The sequence below is a fragment of the Tympanuchus pallidicinctus genome, unplaced genomic scaffold (genome assembly GCF_026119805.1).
Source record: "Tympanuchus pallidicinctus isolate F22 unplaced genomic scaffold, pur_lepc_1.0 scaffold1, whole genome shotgun sequence".
Lineage (NCBI taxonomy): Eukaryota > Metazoa > Chordata > Aves > Galliformes > Phasianidae > Tympanuchus > Tympanuchus pallidicinctus.
This window is the reverse complement of record NW_026294618.1, coordinates 79,482,403-79,498,615: the sequence shown is the minus strand read 5'-3', so window position 1 is coordinate 79,498,615 and position 16,213 is coordinate 79,482,403. Positions and strand designations below refer to the sequence as shown.

At 62.9% G+C, this 16,213-nt stretch overlaps 2 protein-coding genes across 5 annotated transcripts; both read right to left on the bottom strand.

The window, feature by feature from the left end:
* Positions 1 to 294: 294 nt before the first annotated feature.
* Positions 295 to 14,296, bottom strand: LOC128084837 (spectrin beta chain, non-erythrocytic 2-like). 4 transcript variants are annotated; one of them, XM_052691486.1, is made up of 31 exons: positions 13,808 to 14,296; positions 12,681 to 12,788; positions 11,362 to 11,514; positions 10,829 to 10,960; positions 10,559 to 10,750; positions 10,398 to 10,481; positions 10,156 to 10,274; positions 9,934 to 10,048; positions 9,593 to 9,679; positions 9,286 to 9,401; positions 9,054 to 9,204; positions 8,756 to 8,847; positions 8,468 to 8,597; positions 8,236 to 8,358; positions 7,872 to 8,128; positions 7,627 to 7,750; positions 7,311 to 7,496; positions 6,949 to 7,104; positions 6,156 to 6,376; positions 5,678 to 5,855; positions 5,390 to 5,536; positions 4,888 to 5,238; positions 2,844 to 4,223; positions 2,686 to 2,766; positions 2,507 to 2,593; positions 2,325 to 2,416; positions 2,170 to 2,255; positions 1,962 to 2,028; positions 1,600 to 1,760; positions 1,021 to 1,229; positions 295 to 734 (listed from the first exon to the last, which is right to left on the bottom strand). In XM_052691486.1, exons 1-31 carry the CDS (start codon positions 14,204 to 14,206, stop codon positions 414 to 416), a joined length of 6,105 nt encoding a protein of 2,034 aa, XP_052547446.1. In that variant the 5' UTR covers positions 14,207 to 14,296; the 3' UTR covers positions 295 to 413. The 4 variants fall into 4 exon arrangements, with proteins under 4 accessions (XP_052547446.1, XP_052547529.1, XP_052547607.1 ...); XM_052691569.1 differs by having other exon boundaries at positions 8,468 to 8,546; positions 13,808 to 14,295; XM_052691647.1 differs by having other exon boundaries at positions 1,021 to 1,170; positions 13,808 to 14,294.
* Positions 14,297 to 14,591: 295 nt separating this feature from the next.
* Positions 14,592 to 14,795, bottom strand: MYMX (myomixer, myoblast fusion factor). Its single transcript, XM_052695628.1, has one exon. It carries the CDS (start codon positions 14,793 to 14,795, stop codon positions 14,607 to 14,609), a length of 189 nt encoding a protein of 62 aa, XP_052551588.1. The 3' UTR covers positions 14,592 to 14,606.
* Between the last annotated feature and the right edge of the window lie 1,418 nt (positions 14,796 to 16,213).

Sequence of the window (16,213 nt, the reverse complement as noted above, 5' to 3'; positions counted from 1 at the left end):
CGCTGCGCCCGGCCATGGCGCGTGGTGCCTGCAGCCGCCCTGCACTGAGCAATCGAGGTTTGTTGAGCAGGCAGCAGCTGCCCTGCTGAGCAGCCGTGGGAGACGGCCCCGGTGGTTGTGGGATGAGCTGAGCTGGGGGCACAGCACGGGCCCAAGTTCCTCGGGGGAGATGGGGGAAGGGAAGTGCCAGGCACTGAGCCCAGCCCTGACAACCCCTTCCTCAGCAGCCACTGCCACCCTCCTTGGCAAGGACCCAGAGCCCCGCTGTGGGCTGGATGAAGAAGCTCTCACACCAAGTGTCTATCTGTTTTTTAATAAAAACAACCCTCCCACCCTTGCCTGTACTGCGTGTGGGGAGACACCTGGGGGCAAGCACCCTGTGCTAGAAAGGGGAGCTGGGGTGCAGTGCAGCCTCACCCTGGGGAGGGGGTGAGTGGTGAGCTAGTGCTGAGAGCAGACATGGTGCAAGGATGGCACCTGAGAGGAGGAAAATGGACAGACTTCGTGTCACTCCTTCTTCCCAAAGAACTTCTTGAAGACTGATTTGTTCTTGGGGCGAGGGATCTTCTCCCCCAGCACATCCTGTGGGCTCCCTGGCTGGGCCACGAAGGAGTGGCAGCGTGTCCTGGGCATGGCTGCTGCTTGCTCACTGATGTACAGCGTGACCGAGTAGCTGCTCCCAGCCTCCGGTGGCTCCTGGGGCACAGCCACAGGCATGATCTTCTGGTAGGTGGCTGTGGGAGGGAGCAGTGAGCGGGGATGGGGATACCAGCTCTGTGCCAGAGCAGCACCATGCAGGTGGCTGCAAGGGACGAGGGCGCTGGTGCCATCTCCTGGCAGTGACAGCGAAGCCAGCGCCTAGCCCAGAGCAGCCATGCTTCAGCCTGGCCCAAAGTGTAGGAGATGCCTCCTGGTGGGACCGGTGACCCAGCCCACCACCACTACCACTCCAACCAATGCCAGTGGGTGGGATGGGGACTACTGGGCAAGGCTGCCCCACACACATGTGCATTGCCATACCTGAGGTGAAGGAGTAGGACCTCCGCTTGTTGGCCACCAGCCCGTAGTCAGTGTCTGGGCAGCTGTTGTCCCACAGCCCAGGGGACATCCTGGGTGACCACTGCTGTTCCCTGGACCCAGCTGCATGGCTGGTGGCACCACAGACATCCTCTGAAGCAGAAAAGAGACATGCTGGGAGCAGGGGGAGCAAGATATCTGGGAGATGCACACTGAAGTGGAAACATGCTCTATAAGAGTGGGTTGCCTTGACCCAAATGCAAGATACAGCACAGTGCTGTGACACAAGCCAAGGCACCTCAGGACAACCTGTATCATCCCCATAGAATATAGAGAAATCCACAGGTATCCTCAGGCAAATAACTGATCCTTCTCATCCCCATTCCTGGGCAAGGGACACTGGGACTCCTCGCCCACACCCCACTGCCTTCCAGCCTGACCCACAGCCTACAGCTTTCTCCAGAGCTGTCTCCTTCACACCCCTCAGAGCTTGGAGAGGAGGCAGCGGGCTGTATGTGGGCAACAAGTAGGGGAGGCTCTATAGGCCCTGGATGTAGGAGGACATCAAGACAAGGAAGTCACCTGCTGCCACTGTCCCATCAGTTGGGCCATCCTGGGTGCCCAGTGGCTGTTGCAGCCGGGTATTAGAGCAGGGCAGCATCAAAATCTCCGGGCTCTTGGCAGTCATGGCCTGGTGGTGTCCCTGCAGGTGGGGACTCCCAGGGCTGGGCACCTTGCAGAACCTGGAAAAGAGCAGAGATGTACCAAGTAGGTTTGATGGAAGGACCAAGGGGAATAAGCATCTAATACCCACGGACACAAAGTGCCTAATGGCATGCTACTACCGTGGTGTGGGTTGCCAGATGCAATGAGAGGAGGGCAACACCCACCATCAAGCACAGCACAGTGCTACCCCAGGAGTTAGCTGGCCCCTGGCTACTCACCCCCCAGCAGCCCTGGGGCTCTCAATGCATTGTGTGGCTGCCTGGAAGTAATCCACTTCAGGGAAACCTGGGGAACAGCAAACAGCATGTTGGGGCACAGGGACACAAATCAGCAGCAGAGCTGCACTCTGGCTGTCCCCATCCCACCAGCTCCAAGGACTGTAGGTAGGATAGGCCTGCTTCTCCTGCCCACCCAGGGGCCGCTCACCTGAGTTCTGCTGCAGCTTGGAGACCCATTCGTTCATGAGGGGCTGGGAGGGGGCCCTCAGGAGGTACTCAGAGCCATCCCGCAGCCTGGGAGAGGAGAATAAGTCAACAGCAAGACCAGCATGCCTCGCAGATGGATGCCATCTCTGTACTCACTGCAGCCTGAAGCAGTTGGTCTTCTTCATGTACTCAGTGTCTGGTGTGCAGATGGCCCCGGCGAGGTTCAGGGGAAGGGCCACCACGGAGCTCTGCAGCGCAGGGAAGGGCAAAAGCAGCGATGAGCTCTCAGTTCCCTAAGGGGGAAGACCCCCCCCTTCACACAGCCCACAGCACTGTACCTTGAGGCTGTCCCTGCGGTCCTGGTAGAAGCACAATGTCTGCCTCATCAGCACAGCGTGGAAGAGGCCCCAGGTACGGCAGCTCGCCTGTGTGATGTGGGTGAGGATGGCTGTGACATGCAGCGGCTGCTCTCCCCACAGCCTCAAGCCCCAGTGCCCTGCCTCTAAAGCAGCCATACCTTTCTGCCCCCTGCCTGCAGCACGTGTTTCCTTTCCAGCGTCCCCTCCATCATCTGGAACTCCACTTTCCCGGTGGCAGCCTGCAAGCAGAGCAGAGCAGCGTTTGGTGAAACGGTGCTGGCTCAGCCCAGGGCAGACCCCCCAGCCCAGCGCTGACCTTGCTGCCTTCTCTCTCCTCTTCCTGCTGCCTGTGCTGATCCCACACGCCAGGGCTGTCCGAGGGGGCTGTGGATGGTGGCTCCTCCAAACAGGGGGTGACCCCATGGCTCTTCTCCCCAGGTGGGCTGTGCAGGAGCTGGGCAGCGCCGGGCAGGGTGAACTTGGCCACCAGCACATTGTTGGCCGCTGAGAGGATGAGGGGCCCGCCACCTGTGTTGGAGCTGGGGGGGCTGCCTGCTGTGTGGCCAGGCGCCCGCCGCTCACCCGCCCCATCCCAGATGGCCTGCAGCTCCTCCTCCTCCTCCTCAAACTGCCTGTGGGCAGGGTGGCACACCTCCGTGGTACCCAGCGCCGGGCTGGGGGGCTGTGGGGGGCCCAGTGCCCACTCAAAGACAGAGAGCTGGGTGGGAACAGCGGAGGAAGCGCAGGCAGCACTGGGGACTGCTCCTGCCCTGCCCGAGGAGCTGGTGGGGGATGACCCCAGCTCAAGACGAGCAGCTTCATGATGCCTGGCCCTTCTTTCAGGGCTGCTATCCTCGTATGAGTGGGCAGCCAATGCGTCCCGCTCCCGGCTGCTGACACGGAGCGCCCGGCTCAGGCAAGAGTCCAGGATTCCCTCACCAGCACTGCTGAGCTGCCGTGGGCTGCCGCGTTCCTCCAGGCCCCAGGCCTTGTGCCGGCCATAGCTGGGGTTGAAGCTCACCTCTTCAAACCACGTTCCTCGCTCGCCCTTAGGGGCCTTCCCCAGGTCTTGACTTTGCCTCCCCGTGCCCTCCTTCTGCCGCCCGGCCTCGCAGCTGGGCTGCCAGAGCCGCACTCCCGTGCCCTGCCTCTCCTCCTCCCGTGGTGCCGCATCCCGGAGGCACCCCAGGTCCTTGGGCAGTTCCAGGCTCAGCACGGAGCCCAGAGCGAGCTGGGGGCACACGGGCTTTGACCCTGGGGAGAAGCAACGGGGCTGGGGGTGCCCAGGGGCCGCCCCGCACTCAGCATCAATGTCCCGCACCAAGGGGTTCTTCACGTACAGCAGCAGCTCTCCAAGTGGGGGGCTGGGAGCTGCTCCCGTCGCCTTCCTGCGGCCACACTTGAGAGGCCATGTGTTGGTGGGGCCGTGGTGCTCCTCGGGCGGGGGCTGCAGGGAGCTGGAGCCCATGATGCCCTGCAGCGTCAGCAGCCGTGCCTGCTCAGCCCTTGCCCGCTCCCTCCGCTGCAGGCTGTTGAAGAGGGATCCGGCCCCGGCTTTGGGCAGGGTGTGTGAAGCTGGTGATGTGCCAGCAGCGGGTGCTGGCGGGCGGCAGGATGCGGCAGGCGGTCGCTTTGCTGGCTGCGGTGTGCTGGAACTCTTCCTGGCTTTCTCCACATAGCTCTCCTCCAGTGGTGCCTATGGACACAAAGGAGCAGACCGGTGACGGCGGTGCTCCCAAAACATTTGTACAGCCCTGGGCATGTGGAACTGGGAGCACACAGCTTTCCCCGGCACCCAATCCTCTAGGCAGCAGTTTGGCCTAGAGGAGATGGAGTGCATCTCCCAGCACCCTGGAGACTGCCACCCCCAGCCCTTGGGGCAGCTTGCAGCCCCTCACCCTCAGTGCCAGGCACATTGCTGTGGCAAAGCAGGGCAGCACAAATCCAGAGCGGGTGGGTTCACACCATGCAGCCACTGCCCCACATGCAGCCTCCCCATGCTGTTACCTCTTCCAGCAGCTGGTGAGGCAGCTTTCTCTTTCGCTTTAAACTACCCCAAGTGTTTCCTAAAAGCCCCTGGCAACGCTTCCAAAGCGTTTTAGAGCCTGAGGGTTTACTGGCAGGGAGCTGAGCAGCAGGAGAGAGATAGAGAGAGGTGAGGGAATGTGAGGTGAGGATCTTTCGCAAGGGGAGTGCAGACAAACAGGTGGCACAACTTCATCCTTAGCCCTTGGGAATCACTCAGCATCCAGCAGAGATGGGCCTTGGGACAGCCCAGCCAGGTGCCACCATGGGAGATGCCCTACAAGCCCCCAGCACAGCTCCCCACAGTCCTCCACTTATGGTGCAGCCCCACGTACCGTCCTTGGCACCTCCTCAATCTGCACCTTCTTCTTCTCACCCTTCTTGCTGATGCTCAAGATCAAGTTGACTGTTCCCCCCAGCCCGCTGGGGCCCCGTGGTGGCAGCAGCAGCATAGAGGTCTCAGAGGAATCCCAGGCCAGAGCCTCCTCAGGGGGTCCCAAGTTGCTAGGCTCCCCCCAGCTCTGCTCCCCTCCCAGTGGTGTGTCTGAGAGAGGTGATGCTGGCAGGGAGCCCACTGCTCCCACCTGCATCTGCTGCTCTGGACCTGGATCAGGTGTGGGGAGTGAGCAGAGTGTGATCCTGTCTGGGCTGAGGATGCTCTCCTGAGCATATGGGGCATGCTGCTCCTGCAAATTAAAAAGAAGAAGACAGTAGAGGAAGGGCTGCTCTATTTCAAAGCAATCCTTCCCTTGCCCTGCCTGAAGCACCAGGGCACGACACATCCATCATCTACTTCTGTGCTACCTTCATCCAGAGCTCAATGCACTGGGTGCTCACCTGGCCAGCAGGGGATGCTCGCAAGGGGCTCTCTGGGTCTTTCCTGTCCTCCTGCTTGTTCCCGGGGTCCCGCTGGTGCCTCTGTGCTCGCCAGCGCACCAGCACCCAGCCCAGCATGCTCTGCAGCTCCTCCAGGCGCTCCTGGATCTGTGAGGATGGAAAGGAGGTGCTCGGTGGCTCACAGGGACCTGTACCAATCACCAGGCTCCTTGCCCACAATCTGCTCTCTCCTCCAGGTCTGCTCCAGCAGGATTTCCGTAGGATGCTGAGAGGCTGCCCACCACTTACCACTGCACTCAAGTTGTGCTCCTCAGCCACCAGCTGCTGCCCTGCTGCTGCCAGCTTCTCAAACTCCTTCAGCTTCCCTTCGATCTTCCTTTCCAGCTCCTCACACTTGGGCTCCAGGAGACCGTAGCTGCTTGGGCTCTCTGAGAAGATCTGAGCCCGTGTGTCCTCTGTCCAGGAGCTGAGGGTACAGGAAGGACAGGCTAAGGTACAGACCAGCTCAGCCCTAGGGAAGCCATTCCTGACCTGTCCTCATCTTCTAGAGGACGTGGTTTCTCAATCATACAAAATGTCCCAAAAGCTGCCAGTGGCTGTTCCTCAGCTGAGCTGAATGACACATGAGATCTTACAGATGATGTCGTGGCCCCCAGCTCTGGTTCCAACACTGCTTACGTACATGCCTGCATCCCCAGCTCTAGCAACATCACGTTGTCAGCACCACTGCCACAAAGGTAACCCCCAGCAGCTCACTGTCACTTACATCATGGCCAAGTAATCCTTGAAGAAGTGCCGCAGCCGATCAGCCTGCTGCACATGGACACGGGTCTCCTGCAGCAGCTCCTGCAGCTCTGCCCACACCCGTAGCGTGCGCTGCGCTTCCCGGCCGATAGGGCACAGATGTGTGGGGCAGAGCTCTTGCAAATGGAAAGCTTTCCTCTCCAGTTCCTCCAGCCTCCCCTGCAGGCCCTCTGACACCACACGCTGAAGACCAGAGAGAAAAAGAGATTCATGATGCTTAGCACGACATAGTAATGAACTTCCAACTCTTAACCTCAGCACAGGATCCACATTATGTGCTTGTTAGGATGCACCCAACCCATCCCACTTCCCACTGCACAAAAGGGCTGGGGGCAGAGCTACTCTCTGCAGCTGGGATGGGCTCTCCTGCATCCTGGGACTCAGGGCTGGAGAGGAGCACATCGGCAGGGATGTGGGGGCTTTCCTAGGTCATGGAGAGAGTGATGCTGCATTGGGATGATGAGCAAAGCAAAGGGCTGTGGCTTCTCTGCATGCCCGCCTGAGTCACCTCCCCACTGACGGAAAGATGAGCGAGGCACTGGCAGCTGGGCGCTGGCACACGGGAGCTGACGTAAGTGCTCTCCCTTCCCTGGCCCGAGCTGGGCTCCACTGGAAAATTCCAGCCTGGACACCACAGTGTGCCAAGGCTGACGACACCTGGGCCCCCGGGAGCCAGTGCCTCCCTGGGATGGCCTCATCCAGCCCTGACACCTCCCTGTAAGGCACCCAGCTGGCCAAGGTGCTCCCGGGCTTACCTCCATTTCCTGCTGCCGGCTCTGCAGGCCCTGCAGCCCCTGGAGGTCCTTCTCGCTTTTCACTGTGGTGAAACTGCTCTCTGCTTGGGCAGTGTCATGAGCCAGGGCCTTGGCTTCACAGCAAAGGGCCTCCAGACGCGGGGACACCTCTGCCACCTGGGTGGGCAGGAGGAGGGAGATGAGCCCCAGTGCAGATGTAGCAGCATGGGAGGGATGTGGACACCCTCCTGTTACAACACTGATCCCATTTGTGCCCCACAGGGATAAGTCAAGGTGCGTTCCCCATCCCAACTTGGTGTCACATCCAGCTGTGGGTGGACAACCCGGGTGGCATCCCTCAGCCCTCAAGCCCAGTCCCCTACCAGGCGCTCCAGGCTTTCCGTCTCCACTGCCACCTCCACAACCCGCTCACGCTCCTTCATCGCACTGTTCAGCATCTCCACGGCCTCCTGCAGCTCTCCCAAAGGACTGCTCACCTCCTTGCTATCTTCAGACTGGGCAAAGAATGGGGGAAAAGCCCCCTGCGAGCCACGATGCCTGCTCCCTGGCTGAAGCCAAGAAACACTGGGTGAGTGAAGTGGGGAGTGACCCTCTAAGCAGCCAGGTTGGAGAGGGGCCCCCAGGGTCTCCCTGCCTGCCACAGACCAACCCTTGGGCTGGTCCATCCCAACTGCTCACCACCACAGATCCCTGCTGGTTCCGTGATTCCTCCTCTTGCAGGTTCTGCAGGAACTCGGACAGCACCAAGGAGTCACGCAGGTCAGCAGCTCGGCGCCGCAGTGCTGACTGCACTCGTGCCAGCCTACAGGGACAGGTGTCTGATATGAGGAACAGGAACCCCTGCAGCTCCTCAGGTGGAGCATCCATGTGCCTCCTTACCCACCCAGAGACCAGGGAGGACGCAGCCTGCCCTTGCTACTCACTTCTCCTCCACCATCTCCACCTTCCTCTGCATCTTCCTTGCCCCTTCACGCTCCATTGATGTCTCGCTCGCTGCCTCCTCCCGCAGTGCCTGGAGCTTGAGGCCGCACAGCATGAGCTGCTTCTCCAGCTGGTCTGTCCCCTCCAGGTCCCGCCGCAGCTCCGTGGGGCTTCGCATGGGGGCTGGCTCTGAGAGTGACCTGGCCACTGCTTGCAGCCATCTTTCAGCACGGTCCAGCTCCCCAACCAGCCTCAGTGCCTGCAGGGGCAGGGAGGAGGTAAGAACAGCTCCACCACTGGCTCTGAACCACCCAGGGGTGCAGGGAGCCCTCCCACGGGATCCAACGTGCAGGTGATGCTGCTCACCTTATCGATTTCCCGCAGCACCGCACCATTCTCCTGGTGCTTCCTCTGCAAGTCCTCCCACAGCTCACCCAGCTCCCGCAGCATGGCCTCCACCTGTGGGCTGCCTGCTTTCTCCTGCCCCTCCTGGAAGGGAAAGTGCGGTCAGGACGGCCCTATCCAACGATCCCCTGCTGCCCCGTGCCAGACAGGGCTTCAGCGCCAGTGCTGGAGCTGTGGTCCAGCATGGCCCTACCTGGCAGGCATCCTGCACCTGGGCCTCCAGTGGCCGTGTGCCCTGATCAGCCTCTGCCTCTGTAGGTACTCTCCTCTTCCTGCAGAGGGGGGGACAGTCAGGCATGGGGAACCCTGTCCCTGGGGCTTCACTGGGAATGAAGGAGCTGGGGCTGCCACGATGTCCCCCCAGTCCAAGCACCTTTCTGCCCCCCTGGGGAGGAACTTTAAATGCAAGGGACAAGCTGGGTCCCAGCAGGTGTCCCTCTGCTTCCATTCCACTCTCGACAGGCACCTCCCAAGCCCATACCTCTTGCTGTCCCCTCCTACTGCTGCAGATCCGGGGCTACTCCTCTCGCCTTGAATGTGCTCCACCATCTTCCTTGACATGTCCTTGTGCACCTGCAGCACAAAATGACCCATGCCTCCTTTGCCCAGCCCAAAGTGTGTTTAGCTTTGTATGACTGAGGGCTCATTGCCCTCTCTGTATCTCAGCCTTGGCTGAATGACAGGGTTTGGCCAACAACTAAACTCCCACAGGCTCGTCTGTCTCCCTGCTGCAGAGCCCTGGAGACGCTGGGGCAGCAGGGCTGAACTGCCATGCTCACCGTGACACCAGGACCTCTCTTCTGTCTGTCTCCTGTGTTCTTCCCCTCCAACTCCTGGACACTAACATGTCCACAGGGCTCAGTGATCGCAGCTACAGCTTCACTCCCTGGGAAACCACTCACTGGAACCAGTGCCGGAGCCTTCTCATTCCTGGAAAGGGGCAGAGAGAAGCGTGGTACAGAGGGTACAGGATGGACTGGAGCTCAGGGAGCAAGGTGGGAGCTGCCCTACCTCAGCGCCTGCTGGAGCTGGGCCCAGCTCTCCTTCACATCTCGGTGTTTGGCAGTGACACGAGCTGCCAAACTGGGCTGCAGGCTGAGTAGCTGGGACACAGTCACGTCCAGCATCTGGAGGAAAGGGAGCAGGCAGGGAGCAATGTCAGGACTGCTGAGGGATGTGGTGGCTGTTTGTCCCCCCGCTGTTCCCCAGGGTATCTCCCCCATGCAATATCCCATGGGTGCCAGAGCTGACCTGGTAAGACACATGAATCCGTCTGCCAGGATGCTACCTTGGCTCGGAGGATGAGCCCTGTACTTACCATCACTTGGCTGGCTATGTCCCTGACATCCTGATCCCGGCCTATCTCAGCTTCCCCTTGCTTCCCCATGCTGCAGACACTCTTCCACTGCAAGAAGAAGCTATGATCAGTGGTGGGAGAGGGACAGGACCTGCTGACATGTCAAACACATCGTCCAGCAAAGCTGTGCTTGCTGTACTGGGCTCTCATCTCACACTGAGCTCTGTCCTCCAGCTCCCTGAACTCCGTGCCCAGAAAATGCTCAGCATGGCAGCTTCCACGCAAGGCATGAGAATGGGGTGCTCCCCACCCAACTTCACTCTGCATGGGGCTGTGTGGTCCTGGGGTTCAAGCGCCAGTACCTTGGCATGGATGGCATCCAGTAGGGCATCTGCTTGCTGCAGGAAGGCAGCAACCTCCAGGGCCAGCTGCAGAGCCTCGTGGTGCTCCTTTAAAGTCCCCTGCAGCCGCAGCCACCTGCACAGATGAGAAGGCAGAAGTGAAGGGTGATCTGTGTCACGGCGCTGGTTGCACCAGCAGGAAGTCCAACTCTGCCCCACACAGCCCACACTGCCTCTGCTCACATCTTATTGAGGTGCTTGCGCCGGGCAGAGATGCTCCTGCTCTCACTTTTGCCATGTTTCTCTAGCTTCTGGGCCAGGCTGTTAAGCTCATCATGCAGGTTCTGGAACTGCTGCTCCTCCTGCTCATACAGAGACAGAAAGAAGAGACAGAGGTGTGAGGCCTCACTTGCAAGCTGGAAGGCAGAGATGGAGTGGGCTGTGAGGCTGAACTCCCCCAAAATCAACCTCCAGCAGCCTCTTACCTGCTTCAAGTCGAGGATGCGGCGGGTGAGCTGGATCTTGTCCGGGCTCTCCTGCAAGAGTGCTTCCAGGGATGGCTTCTCCTCCTGGGACAGGGGAGGCGGTGAGCAGGCAGGGACACAGCTGGCGTCCCCCCCCAGAGCATGCTTCCCACAGCCCGCACCTTGCTCCGCATCCAGGCCTCCAGCCGCTCTGCCTTCCTGCCAAAGTCCTGCAGACTGCGCAGCCCACCCAGGGCCCGGCTCTGGCTGGCAGCTGTCTGTCTCAGGAGCTGCCACTGTTCCCGCAGGGCCAGCAGCTGCCTCCGCACCGCCTCAGCACAGGGGCTCGGCCCACACATCAGCTGCTCACCCATCTGCAGGGCCATACTCAGCACCAGGGGCTCCCGGGGCTGTGCCCTATCACGAAAGCCTTGGGCAGGGGGGGAGCTCACCTGGTTGAGCTTTATCAATGTGTTCTCGAAGTCCTTCATCTCCCTCTGCAGGGTCTGAGCTGCCTGTTCCCAGTCCTGGAGGTCGCAGCCATCCTTCAGGTCCCGCAGCTTGCCTCGCACCCAGCCTTCTGCCTGCAGCATAGGAAGAGCTGTGTGTGCAAATGCCTCTAACAGAGCACATAGACTCAACCCACCCTGGCACAATGGGGCAGGATGGCGAGCAGCCGCCTTCCCTGCCTGCTCCATCCCAGCGGGAGCAGCTCCTCGCCCCCACTCCCTCTTTGCTGCCCGTTCCCATGCTGCTGGGGAGGGAACAGATGAGGAGGAAGGCGGGAAGGCGCCCGCACACGTGGGGAGGAAGCAGGGCCCGCTGCGGGCTGACCCCCTCTCCCGGGGCTGACAGCCAGGCGGAGGCGGCCAAGCATGATCTCACGCCGCAACAATGGCTCTGCTCGAGGCCGCTGCGCAGCTCTTCCCGCCCCACCGCCCGCACGGAGGGCAGCCGGCCCCAACCCACGCCCCGCCGGGCTCACCTGCAGCACCTCCCGGTTGAATTGGGCGAGCGGGGGGCTCGGCTCAGGCAGATCCGGGGGTCCCACGGCAATCTGCCCGCTGCTTCTTGCTGCCGCCAGCTCCTTGCTCCTGGGGCTCTCCCTGTGGGGTGCTGCTGGGGGGGCTCCCACCAGCTGGAGAGTGGGGGGGAGGAGGAATCAGCATGCTGCCCAGGGCCCTCCACGCCACCTCCAGGACAGGCACGTGGTTTGGAAGCCTGGCTCAGCTTCGTGGGCCTGCCTCGACCCTCAGTCCACTGCCCTGCCAACATGTTTGGAGCGCTCTTGGCCCGTTCCCAGACCTCGGTCGCGGGCACCACGCTCATGGCTCCTCTAGCATGTGCCCACAGCATGGTGACACACAGCATGGTGCTCCTGAGTCACCCCATGGAGGATGGAAGGGCACAAAGCGACCCAAGGAGACCCCTGCTCCTGTTGAAGGGAGAAACATAGCTTCTCCCTGGGGCCCGGCGCTGACGAAACACACTGTCAAGGCTCCAGCTCTGCCGGGGGCCATGGCGAAGGTCAGCCAGCACGAGGGGCTGGCCCCACTCCAAGCACGGCCCTGGGACCAGCTGCACAGAGCTGGGGGGAGTGCGGCCACCCGGAGCTCATTCCCAGCATGGCGGCTGGGCTCCACCGCCCCCAGGGACAGTGCTACACCGAACCCTGTCACAGCTGAGCCCGGGCACAGCGAGGAGCACCAAGCCAGCCCAGGCTGGAGCTGATTTCACTTCATGCCAGGTCCGGCCACGCCAGCCTCCAGCTCGCCCCAGGCATGGAGGAGATGCAGGGATCTGCACTCCACAGCCGGCTTCCCAGGTGGCACGAGGCAGTGGCCCTCCAAGGATCCAGTGGTCCTGCTGGCTGGCACCTCCTGGGAGCGGGGCTGTGAGGCTGGGCAGTGGCTGCAGGCTCCTAAGCACTGTGGCATGTGCTGCCCTGCTGATGACATGGGAGCTGCATTTCAAAGTCTTTCTGCCTAACCACAAGAACTACAGAAGTACTTTCTTTTTTTTCCTCTTTCTTTTTTTTTTTTTTTTTTTTCAAATAGCAGCACAAATTCTCAGGCCCTTCTGCAACTCTGATATCTTCAGCCTCTGCACACAGCAGCAGTCCATAGCCCACTGCCTCCCTCTGGGACCCACAAACCCAGAGCCAGCCCCACTGTGCCCACTAGCCCCATGCATGCTCCAAGGCTCCCTTCGCCTCATTTCTGAGCAGACTCCTTGGCAGCAAACCCACAGCCCCTTCTGTCAGCCCCAAACCATGCCTGTGGCTGGGATGCTCAGGATACGTACCATACCAAAAGGGGAACCTCTGTCCACGGGAGAGCAGAAACCACCGGACCGCGGGCTGCCAGCCTCATGCTTCTCATCCTCAGCATCCACATCCTTCCTGAGAAAGACCTAGAGGAGGGCCAGGCAGGTCCCCATCAGCATCTCAGTGGTCTCAGCATCTTGTGCCAGCCACTCCCTGCCTAGGCAGGGATGTACTGACTGCAGGCATCCTTCTCCCGCACAGCATAGCAGGGCAGGAAAAGCACAAGCCCACCGGGAGCTGCCACGCCTGGTGGTCCGGGAGATGAGGACTGAAATGGGGCTAACTCACAGGGAAGGGCCGCCGCGGGACAGAGAGGTCACGGGTGTGAGCGGGAGAGGCAGGGGAAGGGAGCCCGGGAGCCGTGGGTAGGTATGAAGAGAAGCACGGAGAGGAGCTCCAGTGAGCTGCTGTGTTCCTGCCCCGGCGCTGCTGCCCGTCCCACAGGGAGCCGCTCCATCCTTCCACCCGCACGCCGCATCCCTGCACAGCCGACCCCCGCTCTCAGCCTCACACCCCCGCGCCGTGCGGACAGGAAGGGCCGCTCCCGACCGCGCACCGCGCCGAGCACATGGCGCTGCCTTATATGAGCGCGGGGAGCCCTCGGCCGCTGCCCGGAGCTGTACGCGTGCCGGAGGGAGCGGCGCGGCTCCGCCTGGCCTTTATTGGCAATGCAGAGAGCGGCTGGCAGAGCGCTGCGCGGTCCTCTCGGCGCTGTCCCGCCGCGAAGCAGCCGCCGCGGGCCGCCTTCACACGGCAGCGGGATCCCCGTCCCCGCACGCGGGGGTCTCGGCGCCGCCGGGTCGGGGTAGGAGGGCGGCCGCCAGGCTCCGTCCCGCTCCCGGCGAGGGCAGCGGCCTCCGTGAGTCACTTCCCTTCTCCCGGCCTCGGTTTCCCCTCTGGTCAAAGCGGGGGGGCGAGTTCCCGGCTCTCCGCACGCGGCCGCATCCCAAGGGCCGAGCCCCGCTCCTTCCGCAGCCCCGGCGAAAGCCCGGACCCCAGCGGCCCCGGAACCCCGAGCCCTCCAGAAGCGCAGGAAGGCGCAGCAGCCGTCCCGGCAGCCCCGGGGCGCGCCGCAACCCCGGGACCCGGCGCCTCGCCCGCTTACCTTGACGTGCGCCGTCCCCGCGCCGCTGTTGTTGTTGTTGTGGTTCTTCTCGCCGCCGGCCCGGGCGGGGTCCCGTTGTGCCCCCGCGTCCCCCCCGTGCCAGTTGGACAGCGTGATCCTCTTGATGGAGCGCCCCAGGGCGCCGCGGCTCACCCTCTCCTCCTCGCCTGGGCCGCTGCCGGTGCCGCGGGGCTGCTCGCGGGGGCCGGCCCGCGCCTGGGCCAGATACAGGGAGATGCGCTGCTCCAGGCCGGCACGGAGCCCGCGGCGGCCGTCCAGCGCGGAGGCGAGGGCGATGCCGGGGCAGGAGTCGGCGGAGAACTCGGCGGCGCACTTGGGCAGCGAGAGCTTGGTGCTGATGGTGAAGGGCTGCACCTTCCTCGCCGTGCTGCCCGACATCCTCCCGCTGCCCGCCGCCGGGGAGAGGCTCCGGGACGGGCGGGCGGCCGGGGGGGAGCGCGGGCCCGAAGCGGCGGCGCGGCTCCCCCGTTCGCCGTCCCCGGCCGGCTCCTTCCCCGGCACGGGCGCGGCGGTGCCGGGGCGGGCGGCGCGGCGACGGGGCCGCCCCTTCCCGCGGGGGCTCTCAGCGGGGCGGCCCCGCGGCGGGGGGCGGCGGCGCGGGGGGCGGTGGCGCGGCGGCCATGGCCGGGGCGGCCTCTGCCGCCGGCCGCTCCGCCGGCCCCTCCGCCCCCGCCGGGGCGCGTCCCCTCCTCCGGGCCGGGCCCTCCTCCCGCGGCGGGCAGGGCAGGGCGAGGCGAGGCGCGGCGAGGCGGTCGGAGAGCTCTCGGTCCGGGCGACCTCAGGCGTCCGCCTTCTTGTGAAGGTTGAGGATGCAGAGCAGGCAGGTGAGCAGTGCCTGGCGGCTCTCCCGGGAGCGCAGCCGGCGCCCCAGGCGGCGGAGCGGCGGCAGGAGGCGCTTGCGGGCCAGCTGCAGCAGGCGGGCGAGCAGGACGCGCAGCAGCGGGGCGGCCAGCGGCACGACGGGCATCGCGGCCCCCGCGGAGCTCCGGCGGCGGCGGCGACCCCGGGCGCAGCGGCGCCGGGACGGGAGCAGGTGGGAGCCGAAGCTCAGCGCTGGGACCGTCCGCCGGGGCCGCTTCCTCCCGGCCGCTCTCAGCGCCCTGGCGGTCCCTCCTCCCTCGGACGACGCTCGCGAGGAGCCCGTCCCGTTCAGCCCCACGTGCGCCGCGGCCACCCCGAATGGCAGGGGCTTCCAAATGGCACGGGCGTCCGGGCGGAGAGGAACGCCAAATAAAAACCGAAAAGCAGCTGCCAGTTTAAATGCCCCCTCCTCCCACACGCCTTCTGTAAGCGATACGGTCCCGACCCATCTGTTGGTGGCGGTGCTGGGAAGGAGGGGGCAAGGGAGGACCGACACCTGCCCTGGGCACGGTGCGGGCTGCGGGACGGCGCCTGGCTCGTGCTCTGAGGCTCCTAAGCAGGCGGGCCCAAAATACTCCTCTGTGTCACTTCGTGCAGCCGACTGCCACCCAAGGGACGGGAGTGTACACACACGGGGCAGGGAAACACCGAGGGATGGGGATGCCAGTGGGGAAGGGGCTTTCTATTGGGTTCAGCTGGCCAAGGGCAGTAGCGTGGGGCTACTGCGGGCTGGGGGAGCGTGGGCAGGAAGTCCCGTGGTACACCTCTGTGCCCCTCCACTTCCCCCTGCATCCAACCTTTGTTGTGCTCCCGGTGGCTGTTTGGCCGTGTTTCCTCCCCTTGTTCCCCTCTAAAGCCCTGCCAGGAGGTTGCTCTTGGCCTGAGCAGAACTTTCAAAAATAAACAAGGGTCTGAAAGCGCCTGCTCTCTTTCCCCATCTTAGCTCACTTGGCACAAGCTGCCCTTCATCCAGAGAGCCCATTCGGGTAGCCCAGCTGAGGTGACCTTTCCCAGCCCTGCAAATCCCTCCTGGGGAGCCAGGGATGGATGAGGGAAAGAGCCAGCCTCAGTGTGGAGCTGCCACATGCCTTGGTAGGAAGCAAATCTGGGAGCTGAGGGACATCCGTGTTGTCAGCCTTAATACCAGCCTCATATCAGCCCTAGGACCAGCTTGGGCTGGAGGGCTCTCATCCTATGCTGCCTGCATCCCTGAAGTAAAGGAGAGGCTTTGTGCTTCCTTAGCAGTGAGTGGGTTCCCTTTTACTGGGGAGACAGCAGCAGTCTGGAGTGAGGCTTTGGGTTTTGCTGCTCTAACCCTGGGCTGGGTAGGTCATTTCCTCTCTCCCTGCCTCGATTTCCCCAGCAGGCACCAATTGTGATGGATGAGAATGGAGATTTTACTCCCCATGGAGCTTTACCTATTGCTGTGAAAAAGTACTGAGCAGAAGGGGCCAAGATTCAGTCCCTGTAATCCCAGGAGAAAGGAAGGCACCAGCCATTCACAGAGGTGATGCACTGCCTGTC